Genomic DNA, 13,642 nt, shown 5'->3' on the forward strand with positions numbered 1-13,642 from the left:
ATTTACAGTGAAAATGTGTGTTTTTTAAGGTCTGACTGCTTGCATGATTTTCCATGTCATTTGCTACTACTACTACTACTACTACTACTAATTATTATTATTATTATTATTATTATTATTATATTACTATTTCTGTTGTTCTTGTTGTTCATTATGGATTACTTTTACAGTTACATTGGAAATACATGGTCATTGATGAAGGCCATCGCATGAAAAATCATCACTGCAAGTTAACACAGGTTTTGAACACTCATTATGTTGCCACTCACCGTCTGCTACTTACTGGTACACCTCTTCAGAACAAGTTGCCTGAACTTTGGGCATTGCTGAACTTTTTACTTCCATCTATATTCAAATCCTGCAGTACATTTGAACAGTGGTTCAATGCACCATTTGCTACAACTGGAGAAAAGGTAAATTGCACCACATATTTTTTGGTTGTCCATTCCTCTTTCCTTTACAATTTTTAGTCGTAGTGTAATGTACCATCTTTATTTTATTAAAATTCATTCATTTGTGCTTATTAATAAATTTGTTACTGAGTACATTAATTTGCAAATATTGTTATTATAGTGCCTCTGCATTGTCTGGTGTTTACATAAAGTATTTCTGCATTAACACACTAGAAGAAAATTGTTAACAGCATTGACAATGTGAAAAGTGTGATCTTCATTTTACAGGCTTGTCATATGTTGCCGTACACTAGTGAAAAATAAAAAAATTCTTAAGACATTATGTGGAAACTCTGTATTTGCATAGGGAACTGAAAGAGCACGTATAGGCAGAGCATCATCCTGTGTACAAAATATAGAAAACACAAACTGTACATTAAAACAATTGAACCCATAACACTGATCTTTTTGAAAATTTGGTTTATTGTTTTGGGCATCACACTTGACAGGTAAACACTGTAGACATACTAGGTCAGAGTTGTCGAACACAATTTTTGTAAATAACTCAATTCATCACTATGTTGGGTCGACAACTTCCCTTCTGCTGTACTACAATAGATGGCAGTAGCGGCAAGTGATGGTGCAGGTGGTGGGTCATGAGTGGGTCACGCAACCAGCTTAGGCATTTGTAAACATAGCTCCATCAAAATATTGGTCGATTTGTGATTCAGTCATAAAGTTATTCTTGATTGAATATGTTAACTTATGTGCCCAATTGTCATCATTTGGGGGAAGTTTTAATTTTCTGTTTTAACATGAAGAAATCTGTGGTCGAGGCTCATAAAATCTGGGTACGACCTGTGACGAAGCACTTATTGGTGAAAGAATTTGCAGAGAATGATATCAACACTTCAAGGACAGGTTTTTTTTTTTTTACACTTAATGCTGCCTTGGTGGTGGAAGAGAGAAGGTTATCGAAGCTACTGAAACTGATGGAAACAATCACACTAGATCATTATCGAAAGCAGTTGATGTGAGCTGAGCACTGAAAGACAAATGACCATAATACACATAGACATTAAAAGGTGATTTTGGCATGACAATGCTCAATCCCATGTTGCAAAACCTGTCATAACATATTTGGAAAGACTGAAAATTAGAAGCCTTACCCTACCCGCTGTATTCTCCAGACATTGCCAGATTCACAATTAGACTGCTGCATCTCATAAGAAATCATTAATGTTCATAGCACAAATTAGGAATGATGTTGCATTCACATTGTAATCTAGAGCTGTCACCAACCATTTGCTGGAAGCTGAGCTACCATCAAGGTTGCAGATTGCCAGGCTTGCTCTCAAACTTATAAATGTGTCATGTGCCTCTGATGCTGTAGGAAAAGATGCAACTGGTGGGATGAATGATCCAAAGTTGTTGTTGATGGTGATGGTGAAGATGAAGATAACACACTGTGCTTTTGTATCAGTGATCGTCATTTACAAGTGTGATATAAACCAGGAGTGTGACAATTATATGAATGAATCAGACAGTGTTATATAGTCATCTCTGGGCATTGTTGTGTTGGGAGCTACAATATACTTTGGCCATACAATTCTGCTTTGTTGAGTGAATGCTAAACAGTCCAGGATATAATTCAGCCCATTCTGTTGCCATTCCACAAACATAAAGGAGAAGTGCTCTTCCAGCAGAATGATGCAACTGCATATACACTTTCTGAATTACTCAATGTGTTCTCTGAGGTGAATATGAATGTGAGACTGAACATGTCTGGGACAAGATGGGGTTGTATCTTGCCCATTCTACATTACTTTTGACATCCCTTAACCAGTTATGACAACGGATGGAAGTATCAGTGGTCACCATCTCCCAAAATGAGATTTCTTGCTTTTAGGATTGTCTCCATGTGCAGTTGAAGAACTGCTAGTGAAGGCTATGCAAGGTAGTGAAATTGCTGTTAAAGTTAAATTTGTCCATATGAACATGACCAAGTAGCTGTAGTCATATTGCATGTACGCTCTGTGTAGTTAGTTAGTTATTTTCATGTTCCATGGATCATTTATGTGATAAGTCGTAACGATGTGGAATGAGTAATTTTATATTCATGTCACAAACTATTTTGTAAATATGCCTCCATGCTGGTATCATTTACAAGGTTTTTTTTTATTTATTTAATTTTTAAGAAAACATACAGATGCACGTTTGAAATTCCTATCCACAACCTTTTACACATTACAGTAACAGAAATTATTCTAGAGAACAGGAATTGTAAAAGAGAAACTTTTTCAGTTTATTTTCAAATTTTACTTTGCTCTCTGTCAGACATTGTATGCCTGTCACTGGGTAAGCGATAAAACTTTTGGTTGCAGCATTGTGTACCCCTTTTTGTGCCAAAGACAACCTTAATGTGGTGTAATGAATGTAATTTTTTCCTTCTGGTTTTGTACTTATGTACATCACTGTTCCTTTTGAACTACAGTGAATTATTTACAACAAACTTCATAAGGAAGTAAATATACCATGAAGCAGTAGTCAGAATCCCAACTCCTTAAACAGATGTCTACAAGATGATCGTTAGTCAGCACCATATATTATTTTTACAGCACATTTCGAGCAGTGAAGAATTTCTTTCCGCAGAACGTTATTTGTATGGCATTATTGAATGAAAATTTACAGAATATGTCAACTTCCAAAACATGCTTTTTCCATTTTAAATTCTCATCAGTATAGACACCCAAGAATTTTTAATTTTACACCCAGTTTCTTCACCATGTGTCACACTTAACATTGGTGTAGTACCCATCAATGTGCAGAACTGAATATATTTGTGCCTTCTTAAAGTTGAGGGTGAGACCATTTACAGAATACCAGTTAGTGATGCTTTTAAGAACATTGTTTACCATACCTTCTGTTGCATATGTATCCTTAGATTGATTACAATACTAGTGTCGTGTGAAAAGAATTTATTCTGCTTGTTGTGTATTATACAGCAGATAATTTACGTATTTGATGAATAATAGTGGACCTAAGACCCATGGGGAACCTCATATGTGATTTCTCCCCAGTCATAATAATATCCCTGGACAACATTGGTTGAATTTCTAAGTACAAATTTCTGCATGGTTTGGGTTAGATATAACAGTATCCATTGGTTGGCTATACCATTAGTCCCATAAAAGCTCAGTTTATCTAGGAGAATATTGTGATTCACACAGACAAATGCCTTAGATAAGTCACAGAAACTACCTACCAGTGTTATTTTGTTATTTAATTCTTGTAAAATTTGGTGAGTGAACATGTAAATGGCACTTTCAGCAGAGCAATTCTTCTGAAATTCAAACTGTGATTTACTGAGGATACTATTCTAGTCTACATCACCTTCTCAAAAATTTTGTAAAATAAAGTTAGTAGTGAAACAGATCGGTAGCTACTGACATATCTCCTATTGATTAGATTAGATTTACTTTCATTCCAATTGATCCATAATGAGGAGGTCCCCCAGGATGTGGAACATGTCAGAAAAACAATAATACATGACAAATATTTTCAACTAAAACAGATAAGCTTTTTTTTTTTTTTTAATGAACACTATATGAAAGGATCATTTAAGAACACTCATTTACTAAGATCGCATTAATGCACTGGGGGGGGGGGGGGGGGACATATATTAGAACTACTACAATACTTCTTTACAATGAACACACACACACACACACACACACACACACACACACACATTTTCAGATAAGACAGGACTTATTATTTAGGAACAAATCTCTCACTGATCATGATGGACAGTTAGTTATGATAAATAAGACAGTGGCTTACAGTACTGATACTCCTCAGTAAACATCCGTCAGAATAATCAAAGACTCCAGAACAAATATTTTTAAGAACTGTTTACGAGAGACAACCTAGGAGAGACCCCGTCCCCATCAAATCTATATTACCTTTATTGTTGAGAGAATATATAATTTTATTAATTTTAAAAGTGTTGCTTTTCTAACACACTGCTGTGATATTTCTCTTGAACTGTTTGTCCACATATTTTCTGCTATGTTTAAGAAATGATTATTAATTGTATCTGCTACCTGTGACTGATCATTTATAGCCCTCCCATTTATGTTACTACTGGTGCTATCCTGTTCTGTGGTTTATTGTTCTATCTCTTGGGTTACTGCACTCCATACAGCCTTAAGTGTTTTGTCAGGATTCCTGATTTCTGACATAATTGCATGTTGTGTGATTTCTAATAACTTTTCTTAGTAATTTTAGCAGTTTTTGTAGTGTGCATCTGCTGTAGAATCTCTACTTGTTCTTGCCAGCATATACGTTTCCCTTTTCCTGTCACAAGATACTTTAATGCCTGTAGTGATCCATGTTTCTTTACATAGCTTTCTAATGTTGTTTCTGCTTAGCTTGTGCGGAAGTCTAGTTTCAAATAATCATATGTGTTTGTTGTGGAATAGATTACATTTTTTATCAGAATTTGGTTCATTAAAATATTTCATCCTAGGTTGTCTCTTGTAAACGGTTCTTAAAAATATTTGTTCTGGAGTCTTTGATTATTCTGACTGATGTTTACTGAGGAGTATCAGTACTGTAAGCCACTGTCTTATTTATCATAACTAACTGTCTGTCATGATCAGTGAGAGCTTTGTTTACTGAGTGTACAGTTATGAGGGTTGGAACTCAAATAGTGTGGCAACTATTTATTCACAACCGATACAAGAGAGTTACATGTTTGTACCTGTTACTGTCCTTCAAAGTAGTCACCAGCGTTTTGTAGAACCGGTTGCCAGCGATGTTGAAGGCGTAGCGTACCATTATCAGAGCCTGTTCTGTTGATGGTGTGAATGGAGCAGTCTGCAGCCTGTCGAATCTCTGAAACAGTTCTGAAGCAAATGCCCCTGGCGAAAGACAGTACCTTGGTGGTCGTCAGAAATTGCTGAGGCCATTAAAGAGCGTAGGTGGGCTCTACAGTAGCATAAGCGGCACCCATCTCTGGAGCACATAATAGCTTCTAAACGGCTCCGTGCCTGCATTCGCCAGCTTATAAAAAGACGGAAACAGGAGTGTTGGAAGAGGTACATGGAGACCATTGGATGCCATACATCATCTTCCCAAGTCTGGACAAAGATCAGACATGTTTTTGGGTACCAGACTCCAGCAGGTGTCTCTGTCGTTACCATCAATGACGTGTTATCTACCGACACAAATGTGATTCCCAAGCGCATTGCTGAGCACTATGCTCGAGCCTCTGTGTCGGAGAATTACCCCCCAGCCTTTCGCACTCTCAAACGGTGGACGGAAGGGAAAGTACTCTCACTCACTACACACCACAGTGGACCATATGATGCCCCATTTACAGAGCGGGAGCTCCTCAGTGCCCTTGCACATTGCCCCGACACAGCTCCTGGGCCGGATCGGATCCACAGTCAGATGATTAAGCATCTCTCATCCGACTTCAAGTGACATCTCCTCGTCATCTTCAACCGAATCTGGTGTGATGACGTCTTTCCATCTCAGTGGCGGCAGAGCACCATCATACCAGTGCTCAAACCCAGTAAAAAACCCACTTGATGTATGGTGTGATTACGTCTTTCCATCGCAATGGCAGGAGAGCACCATCATACCAGCACTCAAGCCTGGTAAAATCCCACTTGATGGGGATAGCTACCAGCCCATCGGCCTCACCAACATTCTTTGTAGGCTGTTAGATCGTACGGTCAGTTGGCAGTTATGTTGGCTCCTGGAGTCACGAGGCCTACTGGCTCCATGCCAGGGAGATTCCTGCCAGGGTCGCTCTACCACTGATATTCTTGTATCCCTTGAGTCTACCATCCGAAGGGCATTTTCCAGATGCCAACACCTTGTTGCTGTCTTTTTTTATTTACAAAAAGCTTAAGACACGAGCTGGCGACATCAAATCATTGCCACATTGAATGAGTGGTGTCTCCGTAGCCCGCTCCTAATTTTTATCCGAAATTTCCTGTCGCTCCGTACTTTCTGTGCCCAGGTTGGTGCCTCCCATAGTTCCCCCCATATCCAGGAGAATGTGGTCCCGCAGGGCTCTGTATTGAGTGTATCTCTATTTTTAGTGGCCATTAATGGCCTAGCAGCAGCTGTAGGGCCGTCCGTCTCACCATCTCCATATGCAGACGACTTCTGCATTTTGTACTGCTGCTCCAGTACTGGTGTTCCTGAGCGGCGCCTACAGGAAGCCATCCATAAGGTGCAGTCCTGGGCCCTAGCCCACGACTTCCAGTTTTCAGCCACAAAGTCGTGTGTCATGCACTTCTGTCAGCATCGCAACGTTCATCCAGAGTCAGAACTTTACCTTAATGATGATCCACTCGCTTTAGGGGAGACATATCGATTCTTAGGACTGGTTTTCGACACCCAATTGACTTGGCTTCCTCACCTTCATCAGCTTAAGTGGATGTGCTGGCAGCACCTCAATGCCCTCCGCTCCCTGAGCAACACCAATTGGGGTGCAGATTGCTCTACGTTGCTGCAGCTCTACAGAGCCGTTGTTCAATCCTGCCTTGACTATGGGAGTCTGGTTTATGGTTTGGCGGCACCCTCGGCGTTGCGTTTACTCGACCCAGTGCACCATTGCGGCTTTCAACTAGTGACGGGAGATTTTAGGACGAGTCCAGTGACCAGCGTCCTTAGTGGAGGCCAGAGTCCCTCCATTGAAGGTTAGGCGTGCACAACTGCTTGCCAGTTATGTTGCACGCATTCATAGTTCTCCCGTGCATCCGAATTACAGTCTCTTTTTCCCAACCACTGCGGTTCATCTCCCACATCGGCGGCCCAGGTCAGGGCTCACGATTGCGGTTCACATCCGATCACTTCTATCTGAGCTGGAGCCCTTCCCTTTACAATCTTCACTCTAATTCCATTCACGTACACCTCCATGGTGTAAACGTTGTCCGAAGCTTCGCCTGGACCTTTCACATGGCCCTAAGGACTCAATTACTCCCGCGGCTCTCCGCTGCCACTTCCTCTCAGTTCTTGACGTGTTCTAAGGCTGTGCAGTTGTTTACACCAACAGCTTGATGGCAGATGGTCACATTGGCTTTGCCTACATTCACAGAAGCCGTATTGAACAGCATTCCTTGCCCAATGGCAAGGCAGAGCTGGTGGCTATATCTCGTGCTCTTGAGCACATCCATTCATGCCCTGGGGAGTCATTTCTTTTGTATACTGACTCTTTGAGCAGCCTACAAGCTGTTGACCAGTGCTACCCTCTCGTCATCCTTTGGTAGTGACCATCCAGGAGTCCATCTATGCTCTGGAATGGTCCAGTTGTTCAGTGATGTTTGTCTGGACCCCAGGTCATGTTGGAATGCCCAGCAACGAACTTGCCGACAGGCTGGCCAAACAGGCTACACTGAAACCACTTCTGGAGATCAGTATCTCTGAAACTGACCTGCATTCAATATTACGGCTCAAGGTTTTTGAGCTTTGGTAGATGGAATGGCATAACAGTACACACAACAAACTGGTTATCATTAAGGAGACTACGAATGTGTGAAATTCTTCCATGCGGGCCTCTTGCGGGGACTCTGTGGTTCTCTGTTGGCTCCGCATTGGTCATGCTTGGCTGACCCACGACTATCTCCTGCGCCGTGAAGCCTCGCCTCAGTGTCGGTGCGGCGCCCTGTTGACAGTGGCCCATATATTGTTGAGCTGTCCTCCTCTGGCTGCCCTGCGACAAAATATTCAATTTCCGGACTCATTACTGTTAATTTTATCTGACAACATGTCATTGGCTACTTTAGTTTTTCGTTTTATACGTGAGGGTGGGTTTTATCATTCTATATAAGTTTTAGTGCATGTCCCTTGTCCCTCTATGTTCTCCGCCCTAGTGCTTTTAGGCTGGAGGTTTTAATGTGTCACAGAATGCCTGGCTTATCCATTTTCTTCTCGTGATCAGCCAGCCATGGTCATCTCCTCTCTTGTTTTAATTTCTTCTACTTGTTTCTTGCATCTCTCTGTGGTTTTATTGTTAATTTTGTCCATTTTAGTGTTTGTTGCCCGTCTGTGGTCTTGTGGTCTTTCCTTTCTTCCATCTTTGTGTTGTATGTCTTGTTTGTTTCCCTTTCTCCCTTGTGGAATTATTTTAATCAGAACAAGGGACCGATGACCTAGCAGTTTGGTCCCTTTCCCCCGCTCTTTTAAACCAACCAACCATCAACCATGTAACATATTTAACCCTGTGGTTATGTGGTGTTCAGACAGGCACAAGATGTCTGTCTTTTCAGAGCTCTCTGAATTTTCCATCAGACAAGAAGCTGTTTTACCTTATTATTCAGTCCTCTAATATTCTTGTGAAGTAAGTTAACCTTACTTTTCTGACCATTCTTAGGCATTTTGTAGGGCTCTTCTGTTATTAATGTGAATAATGTTTAATTCCTGTGGGACCATTCTTTCATGGTGTTCATATTTAGTCATATTTAATCTCATGCTAGTGTATGTCTCCCAACAGTTCTTGATATTTCATGAGCAATAACCCAATAGTTGGTGCCATTTGCTCCAAATTTACTTTTTTGTAAACTAAAAGATTAATATGAAGCCATCAGACTTTTCATATTGAAAATATCAAGGTATAATTATTTTAAGACTATGTAATATTTAGTAATGCTCCATTTGTATCTGAAAATGAATTGGTGCTGACTGTGAAAGGAGAATCATTTGTCATCAGAACAGTTAAAAAGAACCTAAAACACTTGAAGTAATTTTTTAAATAGGTTAAAAAATAGAACCCTTGTGGTGAATATATTTGTAGTATATTTAAGGCAGTGTAGGTGTCCTCCATTTCACCTTACATCATTGAAGTAATGAATCAGCATACCTGAATTCAATGTGTTCTGTTATACACAATTAATTAACACAAAAGCCGGCCTGGGTGGCCGGGCGGTTCTAGGCGCTACAGTCTGGAACAGCGTGACCGCTACGATCGCAGGTTCAAATCCTGCCTCGGGCATGGATGTGTATGATGTCCTTAGGTTAGTTAAGTTTAAGTAGTTCTAAGTTCTAGGGGACTGATGACCTCAGTAGTTAAGTACCATAGTGCTCAGAGCCATTGGAACCATTTTTGAATTAACACAACAGTCAAGTCATGAATAAACACTCATCTGTCAAAACTATAATGTCAAAGAGTTAACATAATACTCTAATGTGTATCTGCTGTACAAAGCACAATCAAATACACTTTGCATGTTATTCTGAAGTCAGTCAATGCTTTCCACACAGCCCCCTCCCCTTCCCCTCACCCCTCCCACACCCTTGCCCCACATGGTAGGGTGGAGTTCTTGGAATGTGTAGGTACTTGCACTGCACACATCAGCATGCCCTGATTTAGACTGCTGGTGTCTCCGGCGTTTCTTCTATATATTCTTGTTGAGCCAAGGGTAACACTGTGGTTGTTTGCCCAGTGTCTCCACTGGTCTGCTTCAGAGTCATGGGCATGGCTTTCTGATTTTTCTCATGAATTATAGCAGTGTCCGATGTAAGCAGATATGCTGACTTGTTTTAGTGACACTATTTGTGGCTTGTCAATATATTGTATGTTTGCTGTGTTTTAAAACCATAAATGCACCAGAGTGTGGTTGTTGTAACAGCAGATGCACTGCATCTGTTCTTAACATTACATGCGAGCATGTTTTCAGATCACTGTATATGAAAATCTTCTGATCTCTTTGGCGTGATGCAGGTTAATGGCAGAGCTTGGATATGTGGGCCTTCATTTGCTGTAGCAGGCACAGCAGTTCTGTCTCCCTCAGTATTTGTTGAATTGAAAAAAACTGCGATGGTAGGGGTTACGTCTCATTATAGATCATCACCTTTGTCAATGCCCCTATGTCTGGCTTACGTTCAGTGTGGAGCCCACCAGTGGCAGAGCAGACCCATAAGTGCGGCTTTCAGTGTCTCGCCAGCCCTCTACCATCCCAGTGCTTGCTGGGTGGCAGCTGGTTGTATGGTGGTGTTGGAACCAAATGACTTGGACAGCTTCAGGAATGTGGTCAATTCGGACTGTCATCCCTGACCCATAGTAATGTGTGACAGACAGCCGAACTATGATATCTGTACCATTAAAAAAAATTCTTGCTATTGTATTTACTGAAGTGTCACTGATTGGGACTGCCTCAGTCCACCGAGTGTATATGTCGATGGTGGTAAATATGTAGCGATATCCGTCTGATGATCTGTATGTACGTTGGAGAACCGACCTGTTCCCTCTGGAAACCCCCTCACCAGTTGGCGTACATGTCTGCCCACTTTCCATTGCTGACACACTATGCATGTTCTCGCCCACTGACGAAAATATTTTCTTTATTCTTGAAAAGGATAGACTGCTACTCACCATAAAGGTGACACATTGAGTTGCAGACAGGCACAACAAAACATCTGTAACAATTAAGCTTCCAGCGAAAGCCTTCTTCAGCAAAGAAAACACATTCATTCACGCAAGCAAGCACACTGTACGCACAAATGACCGCCGTCACTGGCAGCTCAGACCAGAATATGGCATTTCATGTCTAGCTGCTGGAGATGGCGGTCATGTATACATGATGTGTGCTTGCTTGTGAGTGAATATATATATATATGTGTGTGTGTGTGTGTGTGTGTTTCTTCCTTTTTTTGGGTGAAGGCTTTGGCCGAAAGCTTAATTGTAACAGTTTTTTGTTGTGCCTGTCTGCAACTCAATATGTCACCATTATAGTGAGAAGCGATCTATCCTTTTTCTTGTGTTGATGATACTCCAACCTGGAGTTTCCATTCTTTGATCTTCTTCATGCTGGGCCACACAAAACGTTCTGTCAACAGTTCGATGCTGGTTTCTGTGGTGGGTTGGTTAGGTTATGAATACTGTCAGAAAATACTTTGCATAACTTTTCCAGCACAAATGATTTGGGGCTGGTTTTGGAAATATCACACCAAATAATATACTTAGCCCCTAACAGCTGCACCTGTTTAAGCTGTAGCTCTGCTGAACTGCTGTGTAAATATTCCTACAGCTGTCTATTGGCAGTCTGTGCTATGCAGAGTTGCTTGTAATCAACTGTGTGTGAGATATCTTTAATTTTTGTGTGTGTGTGTGTGTGTGTGTGTGTGTGTGTGGGGTTGGGGGGGGGGGGGCTATTACGTTCTCTGCTTCTTTTGTGTGCCTTATGTCCGTGGTGAAATGGCTGACAAACTCAAGCTGGTGGAATTGTCATGGTGAACAGCTATCCTTGCATTTGCTCTAGGCAAACATGATAGGTTTATGGTCCATAAAGATTACAAAAGACCTAGCCTCCACATAGGGGCAAAAGTGTCACATGGCTTTATAAATGGTTAATAGCTCCCAGTTGTATAAATTACACTTGGTTTGAGCCTTCATAGATTTACAAGATAAAAAACCCCAGCTAACATCCACCATTATCACTAAGGGCACATCTTGAACTGGATGGCTCAAAAGAAATGCTTTTTCCAACCTTCTCGAGAGCCCGTTGCATTTCCAGTGTCCGTGGGGGAGGTCGTTGGCCCATTGCGTCATTACCCAACAATGTTACCATCAGCGTTGCTTGAATCTCTGCTGCTCCCGGTAGGTGTCATCAACTAAAATTCATGAATCCCGCTAATCTTCTCAATCATTGAAAATCTGTTGTGCATGGTGTGGCCTGATGGTGTCAATTTGTCTTTAAACAGATGAGCTCTGGCCACCAAACCTGCATGACTGAGGGTTGTCGCATGCTTCTGTTGCAAAACACATTTTATTTCATTGACTATTATACCATATTTGCATATTCTGCTTTCAGGTGTTCCTCGTGCCATGCTGTCATCTTAGAAAATACCAGAACATTGTCGAGATAAACAAAACACAAATTGAATCTTGTTAAGACTAACTCTATGAAACACTGCCATGTCAGTGTGACTGCCTTCAAACCAAATGGTGTACACAAATATTCTAAAAGATTAAATGGACTTATCACTGCAGTCTTGAGTATGTCTGCTTCTGCTATCGGTATCTTGATTGTAAGCTTCCGTACAATCAATCAATCATGCTGAAAATCACGGCTTGCACCAGTATATTTCTAAAATCCCTTATATTCTGTATTGGGCAGTGGTCTGGAATGGAGTGTGAATTTAATGTGCGGTAATCTCCCCAGGACCTCGGGGTGCCATCTCTCTTCTTGACCAAATGCAGTGGTGATACCCACAGGCTGTCTGACCTGTGTATGATGTCCACTTGCAACAGGTCTTCAAACACCACATTTGTTGTGAGAGAGCGGTTGGGTGCTGATCTTCTTGGCCGCTGGGAGAGTGGCTGGCCACTTGATGTCTTAATATGGTGAACTGTATTATGTAATACTTTCCTTATCTGGTCCCCCATCTTGTTGTCTGTTCTCCTGTATAACTGAACTGCAGAGCGGGCAGATGGTGTACGTAGCACCTTGGCGTAAGGAACCTGTTATGACTTGCCCAGCCATTTTAATTTGCTGAGATTTATCTCTAGCCTTTGTTGACTAATAACCTCTGCTCCTAACATGGGCTCCACAACATCTGTGAGAACAAATCTCCACGTGCACTTCTTGCTGAAGCCCAGATACACTTCCACCTCACAAAATCTCATACGTCATTATTAGGAAATTGTTGGCTGCCGTAACATGAGCAGGAGTGGCTGTTGTTGCTTTCTTGTCTTTTCTGAGTGGTAATGTGCGTAGGTGTGGTCCCAAATTGACTAGAGAGCAATGGTTCACTTTTCTGTCTCTTAAATACACTGTCGTGGTAGTGTAAGCAAGCTTGATTGGCTGTGTGCGCGTATGGGCGAGTTGTCATCAATTAGTGGACCAATTTCAAATAATGTGTCTTGTTGAACTATGCTCGCATGACCATTGACTCTTTCAGGACTTGTGTTGATTTCTTCTTTTGCAGAGTTTCATGGCCCACATTGCCTAATGCCGGCTGTTGAGACCATTTGAGTATGTGAATGGACATGTACACCTTGTGGCCCACTCACCAAAACGTCTGTGGTACCAACATAATGTATTTTGTTGTATGTCTTGTACAATTTGCCCACCTGTTTGATTTTTTTGAAACAGTTTCTTCCCATATTCTTCATTATGCCTGGGTGGGACTGCTCATTAACGTGGGGCTGCTTATTAACGTCTATTTGCTTTTCCTTCTGAGTAGCAGCCACTTCTGCTGAGTCTACTTTTTTGGCTAACTTCGTCACTATC

The 13,642-nt window shown here is 41.3% G+C and overlaps 1 protein-coding gene across 4 annotated transcripts in view; it reads left to right on the forward strand.

Moving 5' to 3' along the window:
- The window catches only part of LOC124721359 (ATP-dependent helicase brm), a 439,280-nt gene that overhangs the window by 243,415 nt on the left and 182,223 nt on the right, over positions 1-13,642 (forward strand). For all 4 annotated transcript variants that reach the window (XM_047246290.1, XM_047246292.1, XM_047246291.1 and 1 more), the window contains one exon: positions 171-413. In XM_047246290.1, the coding sequence (XP_047102246.1) occupies positions 171-413 (243 nt within the window). The remainder of the gene's footprint in view (positions 1-170; positions 414-13,642) is intronic.

Source organism: Schistocerca piceifrons, chromosome X, assembly GCF_021461385.2.
Source record: "Schistocerca piceifrons isolate TAMUIC-IGC-003096 chromosome X, iqSchPice1.1, whole genome shotgun sequence".
NCBI classification, from domain to species: Eukaryota; Metazoa; Arthropoda; class Insecta; order Orthoptera; family Acrididae; genus Schistocerca; species Schistocerca piceifrons.